The 26,425-nt window shown below is 47.0% G+C and overlaps 1 protein-coding gene across 1 annotated transcript in view; it reads right to left on the bottom strand.

Annotated features, from left to right (window-relative positions):
- The window catches only part of TppII (Tripeptidyl-peptidase II), a 252,516-nt gene that overhangs the window by 44,606 nt on the left and 181,485 nt on the right, over window positions 1-26,425 (bottom strand). Inside the window, exons 20-21 of the mRNA XM_050186760.3 lie at window positions 23,660-23,756; window positions 10,741-10,878 (exon numbers count right to left, since the gene is read on the bottom strand). Of these exons, the coding sequence (XP_050042717.1) occupies window positions 10,741-10,878; window positions 23,660-23,756 (235 nt within the window). The remainder of the gene's footprint in view (window positions 1-10,740; window positions 10,879-23,659; window positions 23,757-26,425) is intronic.

Below are 26,425 nucleotides of genomic sequence, written 5' to 3' on the forward strand. Positions count from 1 at the left end.
ACAGTGGAACATTTTCTATGCAAATTTTTCAATTTGCAGTGAGGATGTAGTCGTTCACTGCAAGCATGCTGAAAACCGTGATAGGTGAGTGCGGTAGTGGTTGTACACTGGCATTAATGGGAGGCAGACGACAAGGTGTAGATGTAACTGTGAGAAAGTATCATTTTGTTTATCAAGTTGATGTTCCTGCGATCATGTTTTCCAAGTGTTAAAGCATTTCTGCGATAACAGCTATGTGCTTTTGTGATTTCCTGTCCAACTCCTTTGGTATTTACCCAGTCAAAATGAAACCACATGAATTGAAAATGATACGCTTTTACACGTGCAGTGGTGGTCCAACCAGTTCAGGATTTTTAGCAATTTTTGTAACAGGAATAATGTCGTTCTGGAGCAATTTAGGAGCAACCACACCTGCATTTTGGAGCAGTTTCGGAGTGGAATTTTTTTTTTTGAACACTTGGAGTAGTACAGCAGTAATCTGTAGCCATTTGGCGAAACATGTTATTACTGTGCAATCAGTAAGTGCTGCTCAAAAGTGAAGCAAGACATAAAGCAAACAGCGACCAATTAAGCTTGCTTTCTCACGGATGGTGTACCATGCATGGTATGTTGCAAACATATTTATTTGGGTAGGCAAGAAACTTCATTTTGTAAACAATTAAATAAAGTTTTGTAGGCTAACAAGAACAAAGATATGCCCCTGGGTGCAATCCAGAGATAAAATTACAAATGAGTTGACAACTTGCGCTGTCAGGCACAAGACAAAAAGTGATGGCAAATGTCTTATGTGCATTCCAAATGACATATGTGTTTTGATATGCTTTACAGCACAAGAAACAATGTGTATTACGCCCAACAACAATGCTAGAACTCGATGAGAGACTATATGTCTATGAACAGCGCCAAGTTGAGATGCCTCCGTACGGTGTGTTGCAAAGATGTTGATGGCGGTCGAGAGCAACGTTCGTACCATCCCATATACAGTCGCTGACCAATCTTTCGGACATGCTTGATTATTCGGTCTGCAGAGCAGCACCGCCACTCTCCCCATAGACCATAATGTATACCAACGCCAAAAGTTCGGACACCTTGCAACCTCTCGTCTGATTTTTCGGACACTCCTTGAGCGAATTCGATCGAGAGCACCATGCACCGACTTTGACCGCTGCATGGTTCGACTTGCTGAACGACATTTTTGTATTGAACGGAGCCTCCTTGCTGCCCCATAAAGTGGTGCAACTGCAAATCCCCGCTCGTCATCATCGTTTCTGCCCGGTTCGATAGAGTGGCTCTAAAGCAGTTCTGGTTGCAGCTTAGTAAGCCATGTCAAGACAAACCAGCAGCTGATTTGTTTCTTCGCGCACGACGCTGCGAGTAGGCCACATATTTCGTTTGTGCAACTGGTGTCGGCGTGACGGCATGGTGATGTTTGCTTTGTGTGCTGTGTCGAGGTTGCGGTGATCCAATGTGGCATACGGAAACATCGCGTCAAGTGTCTAATGGCGCAGACAGCGCTGGGGAATGCCGGCAAGCGGGTGAGGTTGCGGTGATCCAACGTGGCATACGGAAACATCGCGTCAAGTGTCTAATGGCGCAGACAGCGCTGGGGAATGCCGGCAAGCGGGTGCCGGGAGGCCTAGGATTTGACGCCTACCGATGTGCTCCCTGCTGATGCTGAATATGTTCTGCTGTGACCTGCGCAGTGGTCGCATTGCGATTCCGGACACCGTGTCATTTGAGTTTTACAGCTGCTGACACTGCTGTACTGACATGCGCAGAACTCGACGACAGCGAGATCATTCGTCAGGTTTCTGCTGCACTGCCGGAAGATGAGTCGGAAGATGATGTACCATGTGCTACGCTGCCGTTGCATGCAGAGTGTGTACAAGCAGTGACTGTGCTTTCAGCCACCTATAGTGACCGTACGACCCTCTCCGAGATTCAGGCTTATCTGATTGCGTGTAAACAGAACAGCTTGCAACGGCGCATTCATGATTTCTTCAAGCCTACTGCCGAGCCAGAATAAGTGCGTGGAAATCATGAATTTTTTTTCTTAATCTGCTTTTTCAGACACCTGTTTATTGGGACATTTCTACAGTCCCCGTGAGGTACGAATAAACGGTTGGCGACTGTACACGCTTTTGTTGCGATGTGGTTTGTCGGCTTCCCGTGTGTCGTGTGGCCTCTGTGAATAGATATGAGTCGATTCGGCGTAAAACCGTAAGTGTTGTAGCCGATACCCGTCCGACCTTATACTGCCACCACGAGCTGAAATTGCCACAGGCACGCTCGAAGTAGCTCTGAAGGCCTCCCAGTACAATTATTAGGCATATCGGTGCTCGTCGGCGGGTAGACGCGTGTATAATTCAGGAATACATATGTGTCCCGCGACAATTGCTTCTTCCCACTCTTGGTATACTTCACCACAATATTTTGCACATGCTTCACCGCGTAACACTTATATTGAGGCGAAGCTGACTTTTGAAAACCTGCAATATGCAACGCGTCATGCTTTCCGAGCTTCGAAGCCATTGGCGAGGGTTACAAAGGCGAATTGCTTTATTGAAAAACACGGCACTGAACTGCAAGAAACTTGGTAGCGAACGTCGAAGTAGCTAGGCCTAGCATTGTCACGGTATATAGTGGCTACGGCTGCTAGCGGATCTGCTTGCGAAAGCGATTGTTCTAGGAGGCGAGATAATCAAAATGGCGGCTGTGGTGGCTACCATCAATTCCGTTTCGGGCCTGCGGTCATGGCAAGAAGTCCAGACAATCAGACAGCGAAAGGCTTTAGCGTCCGAAATTTCAGAGGTTCTTATACATTGACTCTATGGGGTACCGTGGCGGCGCCGCAAAGGCGACCGAAATATCAGACATGTCCGAAAAATCGAGCGTCCGAAGACTCGATCGTTGATTGTAACTGCATAACCGTGCTGATAACATTGCATTGTCGTGATAATGCAAAAATACCGCACTTTTGCACAGCTGGCGCAGATGGCACTTGAGTGGGCGCAGCCAGGAGCAGGCAAGACTAATTGTAGCAAAATGGCGCAAATGGCACAGTTGTACTACCATTGCACGTGCTACGCAGTTCAGTGTGTTGCCATAGCCGTGCATGTGCTTTTGATTTCCTAAGGATAGAATAAAGCGCAAGTGCCTCATAATATAGCAACTGCAATTTTAAGCAATATTTATGTTGTACTTAAGAACAGCCGACTTATGTACAGTAATCTCATAGACTACATCTGAAGTACCAAGATTTCACTGCCAGGCCTCACCGCATACTGGTTTTTGAGACTTTCTTTGCCAATTTAAATTGATAATTCCCATTTAAATCGTGAACAGAGTGCTGGATTCTATCACTATAAATCATGGTCATCAGCGTCTCACAAAACATTCTTACCAGTTGTCAGTCCTTTAAAAAGGAGAGTTGCAATCAGCTGTCTTGTAGGTCTGGTGCGCTCCTCGGCACCGCTACTGGCATGCTGTTACCCGCTATATCTGTACATAGTGTACAAAGCTTTTCGTCTGCTACCCCGAGTCGTAATAAGGCCACACAGCAATAAATATATATTTTTTTTCCTGCCAAGTTTCAGTTAAGAGTACGCAGTTTTTGGCTAAATGTCTTCGGCCAACACTGGATGATGGGCAGCAAGTGTCATTTAGTGGATCAGAACAGGAACAGAGGATCACAGTTGGAGTAGTTTGGCATGCAACTAGCATTGTTTTGGCAGACCAGACAAAGGAGAACAATCTGATACAGAAACTTCGGCTGCAATGGTATCACACAGATAACTTGCAGGAAATGCAACATGCACCTCTGTTTATATTGTAACATCGCTTCTTCCTTCTCTTCCACGCTCCTCCAATGCAGCCTTACATAATCAGCTTTAGTGAAGGGTCGCGCTGTTGTTCATTCTTGAAGACGGAGAAGTCAGGAAAGCCAGATGAGATTGTAGTTAAGTAGCCGTCGAAATCGTCATCCTCAGTACCCTCACTCTGAAAGGAAAGACGAGATAAGCAGTCGGCATCTGTGAGGCACCGACTGCTCTTATAAGCAACAGAAAAGTTCTGTTCTTCAAGACGCAAGGCCCATCGAGTCAACCGCCCGGCTGTGTAACGCAGTCCAACGAGCAAGCAGAGAGAATGATGGTTGGTGACAATCTTGAAATGGCGGCCATACAAACAAGATCTGAACTTGTGAATGACGAAAACAACAGCAAGACATTCCAGTTCCGTTACTGTATAATTGCTCTCTGCTTTCATCAAAGTACGACTTGCGTACGCAACGACAGGTTGGCATCTGTCATGACTCTGGATGAGCATAGCACCAATGGCCACACCACTTGCATTGGTATACAGTTCAGTGAACGCCTCCGGATCGAAATGGTGGAGAAGTGGCTCAGAGGTGAGCGTAAACTTCCGTTGTTGGAAAGCAGTGTCGCACTGAGCAGACCATATGTAACGAGTGTCCTTGTGGAGCAGGTCAGTCAGTGGACAAGCAAGCTGGGCAAAGTCTTTAATAAATCTGCAAAAATAAGAACAAAAGCCCAGGAATCTTCTGAGGTCTTTCACTGTCTTCGGCTGCTTAAAGTTGCGAACACCAGAAATCTTTTGGGGATCTGGCCGTATACCGTCCTAGTCAACGAGATATCCTAACACAAGGGCTTGACGCTCACCAAAATGACACTTCTTAGAGTTTAAAACGAGGCCAGCTGGCCGGATGCAGTCCAAAACAACACCGAGCCGCTGGTTGTGCTCGTGGAAAGTTCGACCGGAAATAATCATGTCATCTAAATAACACATACAAACCTCCCATTTGCGACCACGGAGGATGGGCGAGTCCATAAATCACTCGAAGATTGCTGGGGCATTACATAAGCCTGATGGCATGATGTTAAACTCATAGAGTCCGTCAGGCGTAACACGAGTGGTCTTTTCCATGTCAGACGGGTGCATCGTTATCTGACAGTACCCGGACCGGAGGTCAACTGACGAAAAGTATGATGCAGAGTGAAGGCAGTCAACAGCATCGTCAATGCGTGGTAAGGGATACACGTCTTTCTTTGTGACGGCATTCAGGTGGCGGTAGTCGACACAAAGTCTCCACGAGTTGTCTTTCTTTTTCACTAGTAGTCAGTTTGAGGTTACGGAGTTAGTCTTGCCATTGTTGTGTGGCCCAGTTTACGTGACTACAGCAAAGCGCAGGACAATTTCACATGCTGCTGTATCGGCCAATAACCAGAAACGAAGGATGTAGGTGGGTTCCACGAAGAGGGGACGCGAAAAACACCCAGGCATGGAAAGAAATCAAATTAGTGGCTGCGCCACAGAAGAGGCACCAGATCTGCACCCTCGCTCGGAACAAAAGGGTAGACAGTCCGCGCTGAGGGGGAGCGTTCGGGGAGACGGGCGTGAAGATAAAAGGTAGGGGGTGCTTGAGGTCACTGCCACTGTTAATGCCCATGCGCTTCCCACGTGTCCCATGGACTGTCTTGGTGATGGAAATTGGGCGCCGCGACACTGCCCAGCCGGTTTGAGTGTCAATGTTTGGCATCTGCATGCGCCTTCTGAGCATGCCTGTGAAAACCCCCTGGCGGTAGCTTTACCCCCGCTTAGCCCGCTACGACCGATAGATGCTTTTGTGTGCGATCACCATCGGGTCACAATTATGGTGTCTGGATTTCAAGCGAACCGGCCCACAGCTACATGGGAGACAGAGTTTTCTCAGTACTGGCAAGGCAGCCCACTGTCCGGCAGACATGCTGTCAGTAGCACGAAGCTGTTTGTGGCACGAAGGTCATTGTGCTATTGGTTGCAATGATGTGAACTTGCAAAGTGTGATTGGCTGGTTTGCGACTCCTTTGTGCAACTGAAGGTTTAAAAAGTCAAGTTTTGGTTGTGCGTGGGGGGGAGCAGAGTTTCGGGCTTGCACGCGAATAGACGCCTTGGCATTTGAATAAGGCATCTCTTTACCGGACAACGGCTCTTCCTTTGTGCTGCCACTGTGCACTTGAATCATCGAGGAGTGTCGACTTCAGACTTTGAACACTTTCCCTCCTTAAGGGGAGATGCTACTCGAAAAAGTTTTTTTTTGTAATTTCTTGACCTAGAACTTTGAAAATTTTAGGTATTGGCAGAGTTTGAAATGCCGATTTCAAAACTGTAATTAATTTTCTTGTCGGTACAATAGTTCCAGAGTTCCAACAGCTTTGATAACAGAATGTAGGGTTTCTGTGCACACTTTCTAGCTTATTAAAAATTTTCACACAGAATCCCAATATAGCTAATTTTTCTGCACATGAGCAGTATATTGCTGCAAAGAACCTCAAATGTGGGCATAACATGCTACCTTTTCTTAAAAAAATCGAGAGTACCAAATCTATAGTTTACATCTCCCCCATCAGCATCTCAAGTTATGAAACAAAAAATCTGTAATGCATATTGCAACTTTAGATAGATATCAGAACTCTAGAGTATTCGAAGACACTCTGTGCAAAATTTCGTTAAGATAGGACAATTTTAAGTGCGAGAAAGTTTGTGCACCCCATGTCAGAATTGCCTCGAAATGCAAATTGAGAAAAACGCATTTGAAAGTTGTAACCATGTTTATTCTTCAATACTGTTGCTGTAAGCGCACCATGTCGCAGATTAGTCTGTTTACAGAATTATCACCACTTCTTGTTCTCTTGTTTTCGAAATGTCCCATCTTTTTTTCGGATGTGCTGACAAACTTGATCGTGGCGTCAGCGTTGTCGATCTCATCGGAGTACCCGCAAGCCACCGTATCCTCACAGCCTTGATTAGGCCTAGCGACAGGTGAGTCGCGTTCTTCCACAGTTGCTTTGCGTTTCGGCCTACGTCGACGCCCTTGGTACTTGTTCTTGCTTCAATATTTCTGAGCTCGAAAATCATGCTTCTTCAAGTGATCCATTGCGGACGAGGAGAAGCGTAGAAACGCACAGCAAGCGCTGACCATCGCAAGCGCTCTGCGAGTGGGGCTGAGTACCACGTGACCAGTAGGGGCAGCCGGATCGGCTTAAGCATGGCTGAAAACCGACTTTAAAACGGCTTTTTTTAACCAAAATACGAATCTGGTGGGAGTCCTTTATACTAGAATAAGACTTGATCTACCTCACCGAACAAACTGCAATGGCAGACGGCGTCGAGTTTCCGAGAGGCGGGTGTTCTAAAACAGCCGTTATATGCGCAAATTTGTGACAGAGAGCTACACCTTGGCTGATGCAGATAGATTTTTCACGGATTTCTCGTTTGAATTCAGCCTTGATATTTAGGAAAATAAGAGCTGAATGACCAAAAATAATTTTAGAAGGAAAATCTCAAAAGTGAAAATTTTCGCAAGCAACGAGATTTTTCGACCCGCATCTTCTCTTAACTAGTGTTGAAGCTACCAGAGGATAAAAGGAAAGGAAATTAACTTTAGTATAACAGGAGCTGCCCAAGGACTGCAAGACTCCTGAATAATGCCTTTCTGCAGCATGTTGTCAACCTGTTCGGCGATCACTTTTCTTTCCGTGGGAGATACGCGATAGGGTTTCTGACGTATCGAAGTCGCTTGCCCTGTGTTGAAGCGGTGGTGCCTGCACGATTCCGGCAACAGCCGAGAACGCTTGCATTCCTTAAAATCAAATACTGACGTGTAGCAGGAGAGCACTTGTTGGAGTATATCCTGCTTGGAAAACGACGACTTATTTATAAAACGTTGCAAGTGATCCAAATAGTTGGGCAATGGTCGATTGATGTCTGAACATGCTGCAACTGTTCGTACATCAATTGTGGCTTGCTCCTCAAATGTTGCCAATTTAAGTACGACTGGCAGGGCAAGAAACTCCGTAGAAGTGTTCCCTGTCCACAAGAAGGCGCGCCCGTCGATGGCTTGAACAATAGATCGAGGGACGAACACATTCTTCTTAATCGCATTATGATCTGGCTCGACAAGAGTGCTGCATGATCCTATCCGGGCACGTGAAGAACTCTTGGGAACAAAATTGCTGTTCGACCAGGCAGTACTACATATTGAGACAGCGAAAACACGTCGGCTTGAGCGGTCTGCAAATCACAAAGTATGGGGATTGGCAACGTGCTCCTGAGCAAGATCTATCCAGTGTCACAGTCAAGTGTAACGCTTCATTAACGTAGGAAATCTATGCCTAAAATAACATAACGAGTTGCATGGACCAATACAGTGTACTCGGCTCAAGCTCTGTCCTCAGATCGCAACCAAAACCGAACGAACACCAACAGGGCACAACGTTTCACCGCCAACTCCACAAAATGTTTCTTTGCGGTCCCACGCGGACATAACTTTCTATCCTAAGCGATCTCTGAAGCGAAAGCTCATAACAGAAATAGTGGCACCCATATAGACAAGAGAAGTAGTATTTACACCGTCTGTACAGACACACACCTTGTTCTTCAGCATAATAACAGACGGAGGAATTGGTGAGCTTGACCGTCCCGCGACCACACCTCCATCGACCGCACCAGCTAGTTTCCCAGCTGTGGCGAGGAAGGCGACTGACGACGACGCAGGGATGGCGAACGGCATAGTTGGGTCGGTGGCGGTGTAATGCTGCGCTCAGAGACAGCGGACTCATCATGCGCTTGGTAGGACAACTGTTGCCACAGAGGATGGACTCCAAATCACACGGGCGCGTTTTTGTGCACACGAGCTGTGTACGCCGAAAAATGTGACGCTCGCTGGCGTCGGCCATGTTTGTTGGCTCTGGTGGTAGTCAAGCCAGGCGTCTGCTTCTTCGAAGATCCTGTAGGACTGGGTTGCCCAGGGCGTCCAGCACGCTGCACCTCCAGCACTTGTTACGGATGTAGAATGGATTTATTTACAGTGAAAGGGTAGAGAAGACATGGGATGGTCCGAAACAGCCAATCACCCAAAAACCTCATGGCACTTCTTCCTTCTCTTCCATGCTTCTCAGGTGAGGCGTTACAATATCTATGGTGTCAAAGACAGCGTGAATTCACGTTGTATTGCATAAATTACAACTTCAAACTTCTGGTTCGTAGCAAAGACAGAAGTTGACATATGATATTTTGCTCAGTTGACAGCTTTTTTTTAGATGCAGGTGAGGACATTGATTCCCCTGAATGATGAACACGGACAGTTTGTGCTGTGCTGGCCAAAGGTGGCCAAACAAGTCAAAAGCACACCTATTGTGCTTCACGAATTATTTGTACAACTTGAAGAGCATTTTACTCTACTCGGCTAAGCACCAAATTTGTGTTGAACCATGGCATGTAACAAAAGCAGATTTCGCGTGCCATTCACAGCCACGGTTACCATATTCTGAGCAGGTGACGTTATTCATTAGTTACTACTTTGTTACGGTCACAAGAAGTCATGCAGCTGAACTCATTGATAACTCTCCTCGAGGACATCGTCTTTCCTCCTGTGTTTATTCAGTTTTAGTAACAAGCTGGCCTAACGGCCAAATTGGGAGCGTCACCAGAAAGGTTGATTTCATGGAGCCCCCGAATTCGGCCACAAAACACAACTTGCATGGCTGACTTCAGAAGTGCAAGCATATCTGACAAGGTGGCCATAGTTACCAGCACACGCACATCATCCCCATTCTTGCACAAAATGCAACTCATCAGTCATAACAATCTGCTAGTAGGGTGAGCCGATTGAAGAAGCGGTTATTCCAACAATCATGCAAACTATTGAGCACCCGTTGTCACCTTATATACTTGAACTGTTTTGTGACGAACCAATATTTGTTACTATTTTTTCTGTTCAGGTTCGGTTCTTGTTCAGGCACGTCCCAAAAACATTGGTTCGGCTTTGGGTTTAATTCTGCCCAAAATTGCTGTTTAGGTAAGGTGTTTGGTTTGTGTTCAGTTCAAAACCTGGATTTCAATACCAATTTTTGTTCTGATACCAGAATGGTAAGTTACATCATTGTAGGAAGTTTTGTTCCATTTGGTACTCAAAGAACAAAAAACAGCTCCAAGTGCTTGTTACCCCTGAAAATGAACTGCCAAAAAGATAGCAATAACTGGCCCTAAACGAGGCCCTACAACAGCATTTCAGACTTTCCAAAAGGTGTGGAAAGTTGCTGGCATTAAGGGGCATAACTTCATGAATGCATTTCCGCAAAAAGTCTTCGAACGAGCCTCGTGCGAGCAGTGTTACCAGCAATAAAACAATGCCCCAACCGCGCCTTCATGGTTTCCCCCTCGTTTCCATCATTCCTGCTGCACTTGAAGCCCTGCTGCTGTGCTAATAAAGTGCAATGTCTGTATTTATTGGCGCATCACCATGATCAGCTGTGGTACTGCCACCCCCTCCAAGATAACTTCGTTGTGCTGCCCAATCTCAGAGGCCACGATGGGTACTGTTCACAGCAATAGTATTGCTCCCTGCCAACAGATGATGCTACTGACTGACCAGTCACCAGATTCCATGTTTGGTCCTACCAGAGGTACTGCTCTGCTCTGATACCTAAATAAACACATCCAATCAGCGTAGTGCTTACTGGTATGTCACAATACGCACAAGAAACTGGCAAGGATCTCAAAATAGATAAGAAAACAGTAGGCAGTCATAAATGCGAGCCCCACGACACATGTACAGAAATACTTGTCTCAAATGTTCACGAGAGCATTGTGCGGTGACAGGACTTTAGAAGCTTAAAGGCAACATGTTACAAAGCATTGCAAGGCCTCCCCTGTGAACGACCACTTTGTGCTATCACATACCCGCCCAGGGTAGGCGTCTCCAGAGGCAAGCAGCTGCTTATTTGTGTCGAAGATCATCCACAGCTGAGACTCGTACTCAGACTCGTACAGCAACTCTGACAGCAGGCTGCAGCTGGGCGTCACCTCCGTCGCTTTGCTCTGCACATCGAGTCATCAAACGCAAACTCAACCACCTCCTCTAGACACAGCAAAACCGGAGCATGAAAACAGTTGCACGACTATCCCCTCACCGCCCACAACCACAGTTTGGCATTCACAATCCCCTGTGTACCTGTTCATACTTTTTCAGTTTAAGCATGAGTGCTCACATGTAATGCATGTGTTCTGGCAGCAAAAACTGGCCTGCTTTCAAAATGTCAATATCTGAAAAATTTAATTCAAGTCAATTTTATCTTCTTTACCTGAAAGGTGCCCTGAACCATCCTCGAGCTTAGTGAAAGAACACAGTCCATGGATAACATATGCTGCTGTGAACATCTCAGCCAAATTTTGCTGTCATGCTCAACGCGTAAATTTTACAAGCACAGCGCCAAGTCATCTTTATCTCACACGACCTCTTTTGAAAAGAAGCATGCTTCTCACTCTTTTCTGGATTGGCTGCTACTGGCCAATAGCTGATGTCAATCAAGAAGGGGGTTTGGATCAGTGCGCTTCTTTCTACCATTGCCGAGTATATTTATTGACACAGTTTAATAAACAGGCTGAAGTAAGCAAAAATCTTCTTTTGAATTCTGACAGAAATAATGCACTTCCATAAGAAGCCGACTATCATCTTCTCATTCTCAGCCGTGGCTGCCCCCTTAGGAATTAAAATTGGGCTACCCTGCTTATCGGTGCCGTAGCTGTCGAGTCTTGCTAATTTCAACTAGTTTCAACTAGTTCTGAATGCTCAACTAGCCTAAAGCAATGTGAAACTGAAGGTCACATAATATGCACACTTGCCAGCACGCACTCATTCCTGGCCGGTCCTGGTTAGACACCTTGGCAGGCTTCGCTTCGTAACCAGCTATTGATAGCGTTTCAAAATGCGCAAGTTGGATGTGGCTGCTACCCGTCAGTCAACCTGGTGCAAGACAAAGCCGGTCTGCACCCCGTAGCACAGCCGGGCAGCAGGATCACATGAGCGCGGGCATGCACTTTAGCCCTGTTGTGGACAAAGCAAATGCTGCAGTTGCATGTAGTGTAGATATCGCAGCCAGTGCGGAGTGCTGCGAAGAGTCCACTAGCTGAGCGCACTGTGGCTCACTGAGAACAACCATGTTTGAAGCGTTGTAGGCGCCAAAATCAGAAATACTGTCGTCTACATGAACATCCAAAATCAAATTTGAACAGCGCGCCACAGTGACGTTCAGTAGGCAAATTGTTGTGGGCACACCCCGCTGCACCGTAGCCTTCACAGTGTGAATCATTGAAGGAGCGGAAGCACTGCAAACGGTATGTTTGATTGCCAGTAACTCCGCTTCTGTGAACACACCGAAGAACTTAATCGGCGAACTACTTCTGAAATAGCCTAGTTTAACTTCAAATGCATCTCTCAACTTCAATTAAAAAGGCTTCAGAGCCTCTTGAAAGGAAGCAGCAGCCACTAAAAGATGCATTTAGTAGCTTGATGAGATGACGACAGCACACCCTTTCTAATAAAAAGTAGCTACGTACAAAAAGATGTTTTGTGTAAAAAAAAAATGAAGTTTTAAACAGAATCCCAATGCCGCACAAATAATACCCACAGCTTTCACACTGGCAAACAAAGAACCTGGGCAAGCAATACCAACACACACTCTACACATCGATATGTGGCCAGAAAACAGTATTACAGTGGAATCTCAATAAACGGAAGTCGCTTAAACGGAACACCATCCTCATGGTTGGTTCGTTGTGTATTCATGCAATGCTCTCTGCAATGCCTCTCAGTAAAGGGTGCTCCTAAAAAACGGAACCAATTTCTCTGGTTCTTTGAGGTTCCGTTTAAAGAGAGTCCACTGTATGTATGTGTATGTGTGTGTGTGTGTGTGTGTATATATATATATATATATATATACACACAATAAGACCTCGTTAATTCGAAGTCTGCTGGAATGTTTCAAATTTTCAAATTAAGCAGATTTTCAGACTATGTGAATAGAACAAAGCTTTAAAAAAGAAGAGCAGAACTGTGCAACGCAAGCAAGTCAAATTTATTTTCCATGTAGCAGGACTACTCAAAGTAATCACTGATGTGCAGTTGCTTGGTTTCACTGCAACAAGGGTCACAATGTCTTGCCCATTAATCATGCGCAGCATTCTCACAGTCACAACCACTACACTTAACAAAGCTACGGATGACATTCAGGAACTCTATAACCATCGCCAAAGCGGGTGGGCTCACTACATCCTTGCCATTGCCTACTCGCACACTGTAGGTTATTTTGCCTTCCACATTAGTGTACAATGTCAGCATGTCTGCTTATATGTCCAGTTACAGTAAATATCTGAATTTCAGGCTTGCTGGGTCCGCGAAAAATGCCTCCAGAAACTGAATACATGCCTTTTACTGCCCCCAAGGATCCAAACTGCCACACACTCTTAAGCAAAATTACACCCTTTTGCCCCACAACAATGATCGTCATTTGTCTTGTCTGCACTTCCTTTCTTTAACATGGCGAGCCCAGTACTTCCCAGTAACGAACGGCATGCATGTTATCAGCATGACATAGCATTCCCGACAGGAAAGTAGCGGGCGTGGCGTTTTCAAGAAAGGAAATGCAAGCAAGGCAGATTATGATTATTGTTTTGTGGCAGAGACATGCCCCAAAGGGTGTAACTTTGCCTAAGAGTGCAGACACCACCGAAATAGCTCCAACGGCTTGCCAGCACACTTATTACACGTGGTGTTCCTTGTACTACTGTGAAAGGAGACACATGTAAAATAAGAAATACATACTAGGGATGTCCAAATACTCGAATATCTGATTTCAAATTGAATAGTGAATGTCCAAATAATTTGATTTGTGAATCGACTATCTAGTATTTGATTTCTCGAATATTCTACTTTTTGAATTATCGGTACCTATGGGAGTGACCCAGACATGGTCGGTGCTTTGACGGGTGCAGCATTCTCAAGGGACAGAATCTTTATCGGTACAAGGTTCAACCAGGTGAACCAGACTGATAGAAACAATTAATTGTATGTAGTAATTAATGGCATTAATGGTAATTAATTTATTAATGGTTGGTGTGTCGTCTTCTCTCACGTCCGTGTCATTTTTTTTGTGTCACGCAATATCATTTAAGTAAGAGAGAACCACAAAAGCAGCATACGTGGAAAGCACAGAAGCACGTGCGACAATCATGCTGATTATCCTACGAAAAGCACACTGATCGTATCAGATACGCAAGTTCAGTGTTAACACATGCAGATTCGTGCAGTTCAAAGCTTCTACCCATATGCAAGCTGCAAGCACACAGATGAACTTGGCACACGTGCTCGCAGTAGCCGCCGGATGGCCAACTGCGCACCTCAATGTCGCGCTTCAACAGCCGTTAATCTAACCCGTACGTGTGAAGGCTAAACGCCATGAGAGCGATTTTGTGTGTGATGGCTTCGAGCGACGGCTTTGAGCAACAACGGGCCATCACTTAAACAGATCGCTAGGTCTTGTCGCTCCATCGCTCGGTTCTAGAAATCTAGAATTCATCGCTCATGCGGAAGTGCTGTGAGCGACCAGCCAATAGCGTGAAGCCGGAGCTGGATGTACATGTCTCAACTACTACTGATTGTCACATGGAACGAGCAAACGATGTAATTTTTATACGTGCAAGGATAAGAGCCTACTGCAAGACCTTCAGAAATATTTTATGATGCTTTTTACGGTAAAATTCATCAACTTAAATTATTAAAGCATGCGTCACGCTAGTCTCAGCGCATATATTGCTGCCTTCATACTGGCAACACCGGGGAGACGTTGCTCAATATTGTCGCTCGCATGGGGCACGACTTGTAGGCGACAAGCAAATGTGACAGCAATCTCCATCACATCACTTGTCACTGTCGTGCGCAAGATCGCTTGCATGGGGCTTATACTTGATCTTGTAACTGATCACCGATGAGCCACCTGTAGGAACATATTTGTGATAAGCTTTCCACAATGGTTTGTGGCCCGTTATCACATCCACTGGCGGTAAATTTTTGTCACGGCCACACTGTCTAGCCTGTTAGGTCTAAACGGAGGCGCCTCATTGAGCTTGGCAACTAAAGTTCCATTTTCATAATGAATCAATTCAGATCTATCCACAGCAATCACATGACCCTCAGAAAGCCAACAAACTGCCTCACCAATGAAAGCGAGTGTTCACAGCTGCCATCTTAGCAAAATATTGACACGTGTACTTATCTTTATCGGGCAACCACGTTTCGCCACCTAACAAATGTTATCGCACTGTGCAGGACGCGCCTGCATGTATCCAAAGTTTCTGGTAAGTTATCGATGCTTCTATCCGCTGTCTGTTGTCGCCGAACCTTACGTTATCTGATTTCATAACCTGACGCGAATGGTGTAGAACTTTGTGGAAGGCAAGCGGGGTCCCAACGATTAGTCTGGAACATTCAACGATTGATGCATAAAAGCCGATGCGCTTGACCCGTTGATCAGATTTTTGACGATCGCCGACTGTGTTCGCCGCTATCGTTGTGCTATAAGTGTAGACTGTCTTGTGGGCACAGGTTCGCCCAATAAAAGTTAGTTTTGTCGTTCACAGTATTGCTACTGGGTCCTTCAACGTCACCACCCCGTGACATCTGGTGGAGGTGCTTTTTGTTCATGTACAGGATGCCCCTGACAAGCCGTGATCCAAGCCTGGACCGCAAAGAGAACACCAACGTAGTCCTGGACCATCGAGCAAGCCGCTGTCTTCAACAGCTGCCCCCGGAGCACGGACTTCTATCTGAGAAGACCAAGAATATTGTGGCCAAGGCAATCTCAATGGCAGCCCCAGCGTCCCCCATCGTGCTGCAGCAGCCCAGGGAACCACCGACGTTCCGCGGTTCCACATTTGAGGACCCGGAAAGCTGGCTGGAACCGTATGAGAGGGTCGCTACGTTTAACAGCTGGGCAAGCGACGACAAGCTGCGACGTGTCTATTTCGCATGGAGGACACCACCAGGACGTGGTTCGAGAATCGAACCACGTCCTGGTGGTGTCCTCCATGCGAAACGGTGATGGTGATGACGTGGGACCTGTTCCGAAGCGGCTTCCTGCAAACATTTACAAGCGTCGTGCGAAAAGAGCGAGCCCAAGTTCTACTGGAGACCAGAGCGCAGCTGCCAAATGAGATGATCGCGATCTTCACTGAGGAAATGAGCCGTCTGTTCCGCCATGCCGACCCGGAAATGTCCGAGGAGAAGAAAGTCCGCCTACTGATGCGTGGTGTAAAGGAGGAACTTTTCGCCGGAATGGTAAGAAGCCCACTGAAGACCGTCAACGAGTTTCTTCGTGAGGCGACGAGCATCGAGAAGACGAGAAGACACGGGAATTGCGTAACCGGCAATTCGACGGACGCACCAAGCCAACAAGCTACGCCAGAGTTCAATCAATGGCAACCGACAACCTGCGTGAGACCAACCGGGCAGTCGTACGAGAGGAGCTTCAAAGAATCTTCCCTTCATCGCAACCTCAAGTGGCCTCAATCGCCGAAATTGTCAAAGAAGTCCAGCGATCGCTCAGAGTTCCTGAGTTACAACCACAATCATCGCAGCCCCAGCCAGAAGCGATGACCTACGCCGCCGTCGCCCACCATCAAGGTTCCCCTCCACGATCACGCCAGGGCCCTGTACCGCCGCAATTCCGTCGATCACTGCCGCCGCCGCCAGCACGCCCACCCGTCGCCCAGCACAGCTACCTGAGGAAGACAGACATTTGGCGCGCTCCTGACCACCGCCCGCTCTGCTACCACTGTGGAGAAGCGGGTCACATCTACCGTCGATGCCCATACCGGGAGATGGGACTCCAAGGGTTCGCCGTTAACGCGCCACGACCACAGATTAGCGAACGACCTCGCGATATCGCCGACTACCTCACCGCCACTCAGAGGAGCCCTCGACAACTATCTCGTTCGCCATCATCAGGCTGCTACCTGTCGCTGCAGCGCTGACCATACACCGGCCCAGCCCAGGGCCGCTCTGCGAGCCCATATTCAGAAAACTAAAAGCAGCAACCAATGGAGGTGCAGTAGCTGTTGGTCGAACTGACGAAGATCCTCCGCCACCGACGAAGACGATGAAGAGACCATCTCGATGACATAATAACGACATGCCGCCGTACTGACGAAGTCAGGAAGCCAAGACTACACCGACGAAAAACGACTTGACGACACGACGTTCCAACTTCAGTTCAACACGACGCAGCCGTGATCTGATGCCAAGACCTAACTGCAATGCCAGACAAAGAACCACCGACCTCGACGTGCTTCTCGACGGCCACGCAGTTACCGCCTTAGTGGTCACAGGGGCTGATTACTCCGTAATGAGTGGACACATCGCCGCCCAGTTGAAGAAAGTTTAGACCGCATGGGAAGGCCCTCACGTTCAGACCGCTGGAGGACACCTCATCAAGCCGACTGGAATCTGCACGGCAAGAATAACCATACATGACCGGACTTACCCTGCCACCTTCGTTATCCTCCAACAGTGTTCACGAGACATCATTCTCGGTATGGACTTCCTGAACCAACACGGCGCAATCATCGACCTGAAGTCGAAGTCAATAATGCTGTCGGAAGATAAATCAATACTGCCAGAGGGCTCGCGTAGTCACCACGCCTTGAGTGTGATCAAAGATCAAGTGAGCATCCCGCCTCGCTCCAGCATTGTTATTTCGGTCGGCACCGAAACACCTGCTCACGTAGAAGGCGTCATCGAAGGCAACCAACGTCTACTGCTAGACCGTGAAATTTGCATCGCAAGAAGGATCGCTCGACTGCATGGAGGGAAAACTGAAGTGTTGCTGACAAACTTCAGCCAGGAGTTCAAGCACATTAACAAGGGCACGACGATCGCGTACATCGAGGAAATTCTGGAAACCAGTAATGCGTTTGTCCTCTCGGATTCCGCCGCATCTACCCCGACGACCATGATTCCCGAACCAGACTACGACATTAATCCAAGTCTCCCCGTGATAAAGCAACAGCAGCTCAGAAGTCTGCTCCGACGATACAAAGGCTGCTTTCCAACATCATCAAGGATTCGACAAACACCAGTCACCAAGCATCGCATAATCAGCGAGGAGTGCGCTCGACCACTCTGCTAGAGCCCTTACCGAGTTTCGCCGCAAGAACGTGAAGCTATAAGAGAACAAGTCGACGAAATGCTGCACGACGACATAATCCAGCAGTCGAAAAGCCCGTGGGCATCCCCTGTTGTCGTGGTGAAGAAAAAGAATGGAACCCTACGTTTCTGCGTCGATTATCGTCATCTGAACAAGATCACGAAGAAGGACGTATACCCCCTCCCACGGATAGATGACGCATTGGATCGGCTCTGCAACGCTAAATACTTCTTGTCGATGGACCTCAAGTCTGGCTATTGGCAAATAGAAGTCGAAGAAAGAGATTGTGAAAAGACCGCCTTCATCACCCGAGACGGCCTCTATGAGTTCAAGGTTATGCCATTTGGACTGTGCTCGGCGTCTGCAACGTTCCAGCGCGTGATGGACACAGTTTAAGCAGGATTCAAGTGGCAGACCTGTCTTGTTTACTTGGAGGACGTCGTCGTCTTCGCCGGAAATTTCGACGATCACCTTAGGTGGCTTGCGACAGTACTAGAAGCCATCAAGTCATCAGGGCTCACCCTGAAGCCAGAAAAGTGCCGCTTCCCTTACGATGAGCTTCTGTTCCTAGGCCACGTCATCAGCAAGTCTGGAGTCCGCCTCGACCTGCAGAAGACAGCTGCCATCGCAAAGTTCCCGCAGCCCATTGAAAAGAAGGCAGTGCGTAGATTTCTTGGCATGTGTGCCTACTACAGGCGATTTGTCAAGGACTTTTCACGCATTGCTGAGCCACTGACACAGCTAACTAAATGTGACGTCGAGTTCAAATGGGAAACGCCGCAGGCCGACGCATTTCAAGAACTAAAACGACGCATGCAGTCGCCGCCCGTACTTGCGCACTTCGACGAGTACGCCGATACCGAAATCCACACTGACGCCAGTAGCCTAGGCCTCGGTGCCGTCCTAGTCCAGAGAAAAGATGGACATGAACACGTGATAGCTTACGCTAGCCGGTCGTTGTCAAAAGCGGAAGGCAATTATTCTACAACCGAAAAGGAATGCCTCGCCATCGTTTGGGCTACAGCGAAATTTCGCCCTTACCTATATGGCAGGCCATTCAAAGTGGTCAGCGACCATCACGCGTTGTGTTGGCTAGCTAACTTAAAGGACCCTTCAGGACGGCTGGCACGGTGGAGCCTCAGACTACAAGAATATGACATCACTGTAACATACAAGTCTGGACGAAAACACTCAGATGCTGATTGCCTATCACGCGCCCCCATCGATCCCCCGCCGCAAGACGACGAGGACGACGACGCCTTCCTTGGAGTAATAAGCGCGGAAGACTTCACTAAACAGCAGCGAGCAGACCCGGAGCTAAAAGGCCTCGTCGAGTACTTGGAAGGGAACACCGACGTTGTCCCTAGGGCATTTAAGCGCGGGTTGTCTTCGTTCACGCTACAAAACAACCTGCTCGTGAAGAAGAACTTCTCACCAATCCGCGCCAGCTACCTTCTTGTTGTAGCATCAGCGCTGCGTCCAGAAATACTGCACGCCCTACACGACGACCCAACCACTGGGCACCTCGGATTCTCCCGGACGCTGTCGAGAATACAGGAAAGGTATTACTGGCCGCGTCTGACCGCCGACGTCGCCCATTACGTCAAGACATGCCGAGAGTGTCAGCGACGCAAGACACCACCGACAAGGCCAGCAGGATTACTACAGCCGATCGAACCTCCTCGCCGACCATCCCAGCCGATTGGGATGGACTTGTTGGGGCCGTTTCAGACATCAACTTCCGGAAATAAGTGGATCGTGGTGGCGACAGACTATCTCACCCGTTTAGCTGAAACTAAAGCTCTACCAAAAGGCAGCGCAGCCGAAGTGGCGAAATTTTTCGTCGACGACATCCTGCTGCGACATGGTGCTCCAGAAGTCCTCATCACCGACAGAGGAACGGCTTTTGCAGCAGAGCTCAAGCAAGCCATTCTGCAATACAGCCAGACAAGTCACAGGAGGACAACTGTCTACCATCCGCAGACGAATGGTCTCACGGAGTGCCTGAATAAGACCCTCGCCGAGATGCTAGCAATGTACGTCGACGTCGAGCGCAAGACGTCAGATGCGGTCCTGCCGCATCCCACGTCGCTACCTTCTCTTCTCTTCTCGTCGCTACCTATCTCCAGCACGCCGAAGAAGCCTGACAGCTCGCCCGCCTGCGGATCAAAAACCAGCAGAGGACCGACAGCCGACACTACAACCTCCGACAACGCTTCGTCGAGTACCAGCCCGGCAACCGTGTTTGGGTTTGGACTCCGATATGCTGACGAGGACTCAGTGAGAAACTACTGCGACGCTATTTCGGACCCTACAAGGTCATCCGATGTATTGGCGCACTGGACTGTGAGGTCGCGCCAGATGGCATTTCGCATTCACAGCGGTGCCGCGCACGATCTGAAGTGGTCCACGTGGTGCGCCTTAAACCCTTTTACGGACGCTGATGAACTTCCTTATTTGTTGTTTTCTTTGGTACGAGTGCTTTTCTTTATTACTTTCATTTGTTTGCAGCATCGGGTCGATGTTTTTTAAAAGGGGGGTAATGACACGTGTACTTATCTTTATCGGGCAACCACGTTTCGCCGCCTAACAAATGTTATCGCACAGCGCACGACGCGCCTGCATGTATCCGAAGTTTCTGGAAAGTTATTGATGCTTCTATCCGCTGTCTGTTGTCGCCGAACCTTATGTTATCTGATTTCATCACCTGACGCGAATGGTGTAGAACATTGTAGAAGGCACGCGGGTCCCAACGATTAGTCTGGAACATTCGACGACTGTTCTTTAAAAGCCAACGCGCTTGACCCGCTGATCAGATTTTCGACGATCGCCAACCATGTTCGCCGCTATCGTTGTGCTATAATTGTAGCCTGCCTTGTGGGCACAGGTTCGCCCAATAAAAGTTAGTTTTGTCGTTCACAGTATTGCTACTGTGTTCTTCAACGTCACCACCACGTGACAATATCATATGGTGGCCCCTCGTTTAGAATGCCATTCGTAAGTGCACAATGTTCTCTTTTCATAGCTTGAAGCGACCCATCACAAGGCTAACTTTGGATTCACATGGCCTGCTCTAAAGCATAATGTGACAGTGTGCCGAGTCCCGGCTGCAGACGCATTTAGATAGACGGCAGATGGATGCAAAAAAAAGAGGGTCATTGTGCAAGCTTGCCGTGTGCTTCCCAATTTGAGAACTCTTTACTGACAGTGCCGACTGCTGTTGATCCGTTGGAAATGCCATTGGTGTATTTAGGACGCTCTATTTCTTTGGCTTCAGAGTGAGAGAAAGCCTGGATTCTATTTGACAGGCATTCTATTAACCAAAATATTTTCCAGGCCTTCGTACACAAACTGAGTTCTTATCAATTCTGGCATAATAATTTGGCGTTCCCTTTAATAAAAGTAGAGTATACTTATACATCTCGGTTCATAGGTACCTAAGTTACTGATAGCTAGCAATATTCTCGTTAAGTAATGTGATTAGCTTCCTGAGCATGTGGAGCACTGTGTTTTTTGCACGAAATTTGGAAGCACAAAAGTTTGTGTTAAATTTTCTTACCTTAGATTCAATATTCAGCTTTCTTTGTCGATTCAATTTAATTTGAAATCTGCTATTCAATACTCTCACACCCCTATATATAGTGTATCCAGTGACAGTTGCCCTGTACACGTTTTGGTATGCTTCACCGCGTAACACCACTCCATTGCGGCGAAGCTGACTTTTGGTAACCAGCATTATGCACACTGAGCAAGGCAGCTAGCCCTGGGCGAGTGTTGTGCAACAATCACTTCGGCGATACTACCATCTTCGCATAACGTAGTGCCCACCCAGCCAATCGGCACATACCTCACAGCCGAGGCGACAGTAGTGCTAAAAGTGATGGTCACGGAATACGCCTTCAGGTTGAAATGAGCCTAAGCTACAAACAAGTGACCGAGTGATGGGAGTGGACATCTCAAGGCAACCCAGGAGCTGTGAGAGGACTCCAGTTTAATTTGGACTAGCTGCAGCCCTTTGATGCGCACCTAAAGCACACTGCATTAGCGCCACTGCATTGCTACTTCATCTAAATGCAACCCATGGTTTCTTGCTCGGCCGCCAAACTACATAACCACAGTGATAGATGACGAGATTTGAGAACCAGAAAGGTAGGCCAGCCTCCTGGTGCAAAAGCGACCGTGGATGCCTGGTGCCAAACCAGGAGTATTACATATTATAAGCTAGAAACTAGCAGTGACATTCTTTTCTGATTGCATGGATGATCACAGCTCTTCCATCATATTAATCAGCCTATTTTATGTCTACTGCAGGACGAATGCCTCTCCCTGTGATCACCAATTACCCCTGTCCTGCGCTAACCAATCCCAACTTGCATCTGCGAATTTCCTCATTTCATCACCCCACCTAGTTTTCTGCTGTCCTCGACTGCGCTTCCCTTCTCTTGGCACTCATTCTGCAACTCTAATGGTCCACTGGCTGTCTAACAACCAATGGACACAGCTCTTATTAAACTATAAATACTGTATAACACTTGAGCACCTTTCAGCAAGTTAACTCTTTCCGTACCGTGCCTATTGGGCATCGTTAGCCCACTAACGATGGTTTGAAACATCGTTTTCGAGACCTTCCGCGTCACTCATGGGCACGGTGTGCTATGCGACGTGAAGGAGAACTATATTTTTGTTTTCTAAGCAATTCTCTTTTTTGCTGCCAGGCATTAATTTTCGAACACGCTTTGAAGTTTCATGATCGTCAAAGTAGAAAGCAAAAATGGCCACCTCCTGAAGTGGCATGCGCACTCTTGAAAGATAGCAGATCTCGCGATTCCACTGCGTCTGCGGCTGATTTTATCGATAGATTGCGCAGCAGCAAGTCTGAGGATGCTACCTTTTCACCGAACTACGAGTCTGAGGGCGACGACGACGCAAGGCAGCCTGGAACATCAGCAGCTGCAGCCAGACATGCCAAACTGTAGTGCTTGCAGTTAAATTTTTGTGCGGAATACCTGCTCAATTAAAATTTTTGATTTTTTCAGAGATAGTGTCTATTAGATGGCAATACATTTTGCATATCTCAATTTTTTTTACTTATTTTCTTAGCAGATGCAAGCGTGTCTTCACAAACTCTGTTCAATTTTATCCCACAATCTCGATTCTGGCAATTTGTCTTTTTTACGGCATACATCTCGTTAATAAAACTTTTATGAGTGAAAAGTGCATTCATTCTAATTTTTGTTTATGTATGACATAAAATACTGAGTGCAGTAGATCCTTCTGAAAAAAAATTTGGCATAACCTACAAAAGACAGCTATTTTCTCCATGGTAGGGGAAAAGAGTTAACAAAGCATCCAGCAGTAATACTGAATGCTCTCCAAGGAGACCCGGATGGAATGGTGAGCCGTGGGTTTAAAACAACAGGCTATCCAGTGTATATGCTCATGTTGCTGTGCAGTTTATTTAAGACAATTTGCGCACACTGTCCTAGGGGCCATGGCACGAGTGCCTGAGAGGCCAAGCCACCCTACACAGCAACAGCAGCAAGGTTCATCACAATAACACTACAGCAGTGACATTCCTGTCCCTGGATGAATGACTGTGGTGCGTGCAGAGTTGTACTCACCAGGGAAAAGTTGTAGGTGAGCTGGATTTCATAGATGACCCTCCCGTCGGGAAACACATCCCGAGCACCCAGTGGCAACACCTTCGACTCTGTTGGCCTGCATTTAAAAATTCTTCCTTTGTGGCTGGGCTTGCGCTTGTTTTTTTTTTTTTTTTAATCACAGCTTCAGACTCTTTGGCCTTCGCTGCCACTGAAGAGAAAAATACTGAATTGCATTTCAGCACTCATGTGTCATCTCATGTGAATATTATACAATATTTTAACAGCTGCATACCCTTGATGAAAGACTCTGCATTTACAGCTATTTCTTTTGTTGATATATAGATTTGAAACTTGCACTTTTCATGTACATGTGCTGAGTTCACAGAATATATATATACATATATATATATTGTGTCATATGTTTTTTTATATATATGATGCAATTTGCCACTTTTCTCATAGAATTCACATGTGCTAACTTCATTATTTTCAAAGTGCAATGTCTCTGGTCCTACTACAGATACTAGTGCAATTCTTCTTCACACAAAAAATAAGCTCTTGTAGTGTGTAATCAGTAGGACTGTACTAATAATCAATACCTTCAAATACAGTCGCTGATCGATGATTCAGACTCAATGCAGACCTCTAAAAAGTCTAAATTAATCAGAAGCCCGAAATACCAGGTTAGCCCAAAAATTCCATATTTATTCAAATATAGGCCAACAGTTTTCTTTTTTCAAAAGAATCATTTAACACACTTTAGGGTCAGCTTAGATAGAAGACTTTAAAAAACGCACCAGCTTTTAGTTGAAATTGATAAATATGGTACATAGCTAGCGCTATCTAGAAAATTCAGTATTGCAGCCACTACTAGCCATGCCAGCAGCCAACTGAAGTACAGTAGCAACATCGCCATTTCGACCTGTGTCGTATTGGCATGCAGCGTGGCATTATCGCAATGGCACCAAATAGGTGATGCCACTATAGTGCCACTTTCAAACGAAAAGCTGTGCTAGCCACAGAGGCATCCTCAAATGTTCAAGCCAGGCAGGACTTCAGCATCGATGAGAAAAATGTCCGTCGTTGGAGGGGGCAATGGAAGATGCTCGTTGCATGTGCTGCAACGAGGAGGGCATTTACCGGACCACAGCAATGATGACGATGTAGAATGTGTTTAACATGTTCATATTCAATAAATGTTTTTCATATCGTGAACATTGCCCTCACTTCTTTGTTCGGCCTGCATTTGAAGTAAGCTTGTTTGTTTGTTTTCTTTGTTTTTTCTGGCTTCGGACTTTTGGGGGTCAGCTTAGAATCGGGGTCAGCCTAGATTCGAGTAAATACAGTAAATTACATTATTTGCGTATTCGTACACCTCTACTTTAGAGCCCTTATTCTTGCACTTAATGCCCCGCATCATATTGCCCTGATGATGTGCATTCACAACTCCGTAGATGCCATGCATGATCGTACCAATAGCGACCACGGTTTCATCCACAGCAGTTGGAGCGAGCAGTAGCTTCGTTTTTTATGCGTTGCATATTGTAATCACTCAGTTCAGCCCTTGGGCGCGGCCGGGCAGCCACCATTGACCTTTAGCGCAACCACGTGACGTGACGTCACGACAGCCAGAGGAAAAGCTGGGCCCCAACACAATATGCAACGCATTCTTGGCTTAACCAAGCTAAGCCTGGCCATTTTTTCTAACTCAGTGCTATACAGGCGCAAGTTCATAAACACTGTGGACGCTATTGAGGAAGAGAGTGATTCTACCGCGGCGCACATGCTGGCATCGAACCTGCCGGTTATCGTATTTACTTTATTGTAACACGAGGTTTTTTTTTCTTGAGATTTTCGTTGCTTGAAGTCTATCCTCGTGCTGCAATCGAATACTAAAATTCAAGTGGCCTAAAAGATACTGCGATGCACATAATTCGAATAGGCTCCAGTTTCAGCCATTTTCTTATATATGTTGCCAACATCTGCCTGTGTACATGCCATTGAATCCGAATCCAGCACAAGTCAAAACGTTTTTCTTTGTTTTAATTTGTACTGGCACCTCGCACTGCTCCTTCTATAATCTTTTGTTCTGTTCTCACGGTCCCGTGTGCCTGTCTACGCCTCTTCTACGATGCCAACGTGCTGTGCTCAGTACGATGCTTCATTCAAGAGGAAGGCCACTTTGATGGCTGAAGAGATTGGCAATTGAGTTGCTGCTCAATGCCTCGATCTCAACAAGTCGACCATCCCCACATGGCAGCTCCAATGAAAGGTTCTCTTTAAGTGTAAGCCTGACCAAAAAGGTTTGCGTGGGCCCTGCCACAGCCGGCACTTAGAGCGGAGTGTCACACTCAAAAGTGCAGCGGCGTGATGGGAATAAGTATAGAGCTGATACAGTGGAAGCTCACTGACATTGACTGAGGTATGGGAATAGCCCGGGAGAAGTTCAAAGCATCTCACAGGTGGGCGCAAAGGCTTATGCGGACGGACAATTATGGACAACTTTTCCCTGCGACGAACGTCTACATGACAGAAGCTGTCAGGAGATATGAATCAAAGCTACTACAGTTCCAGTGCTACGTGACTGACTTGCGCCGTTCATCAAGCATGCCACTGGGGCATATTGGCAATGCAGATCAGATGGCCGTATACCTCGAAATGCCAATGGCCAGGACTGCACAGCATTGGTGCCCAGGAAGTCTGCGTTAGGCCTACTGGGAATGAAAAGGCAAGATTAACAGTAATGCTGGCGTGCCTGGCCACATATAATTTTTTTCTGAAAGA

The sequence above is a fragment of the Dermacentor andersoni genome, chromosome 2, assembly GCF_023375885.2.
Source record: "Dermacentor andersoni chromosome 2, qqDerAnde1_hic_scaffold, whole genome shotgun sequence".
Taxonomy (NCBI): domain Eukaryota; kingdom Metazoa; phylum Arthropoda; class Arachnida; order Ixodida; family Ixodidae; genus Dermacentor; species Dermacentor andersoni.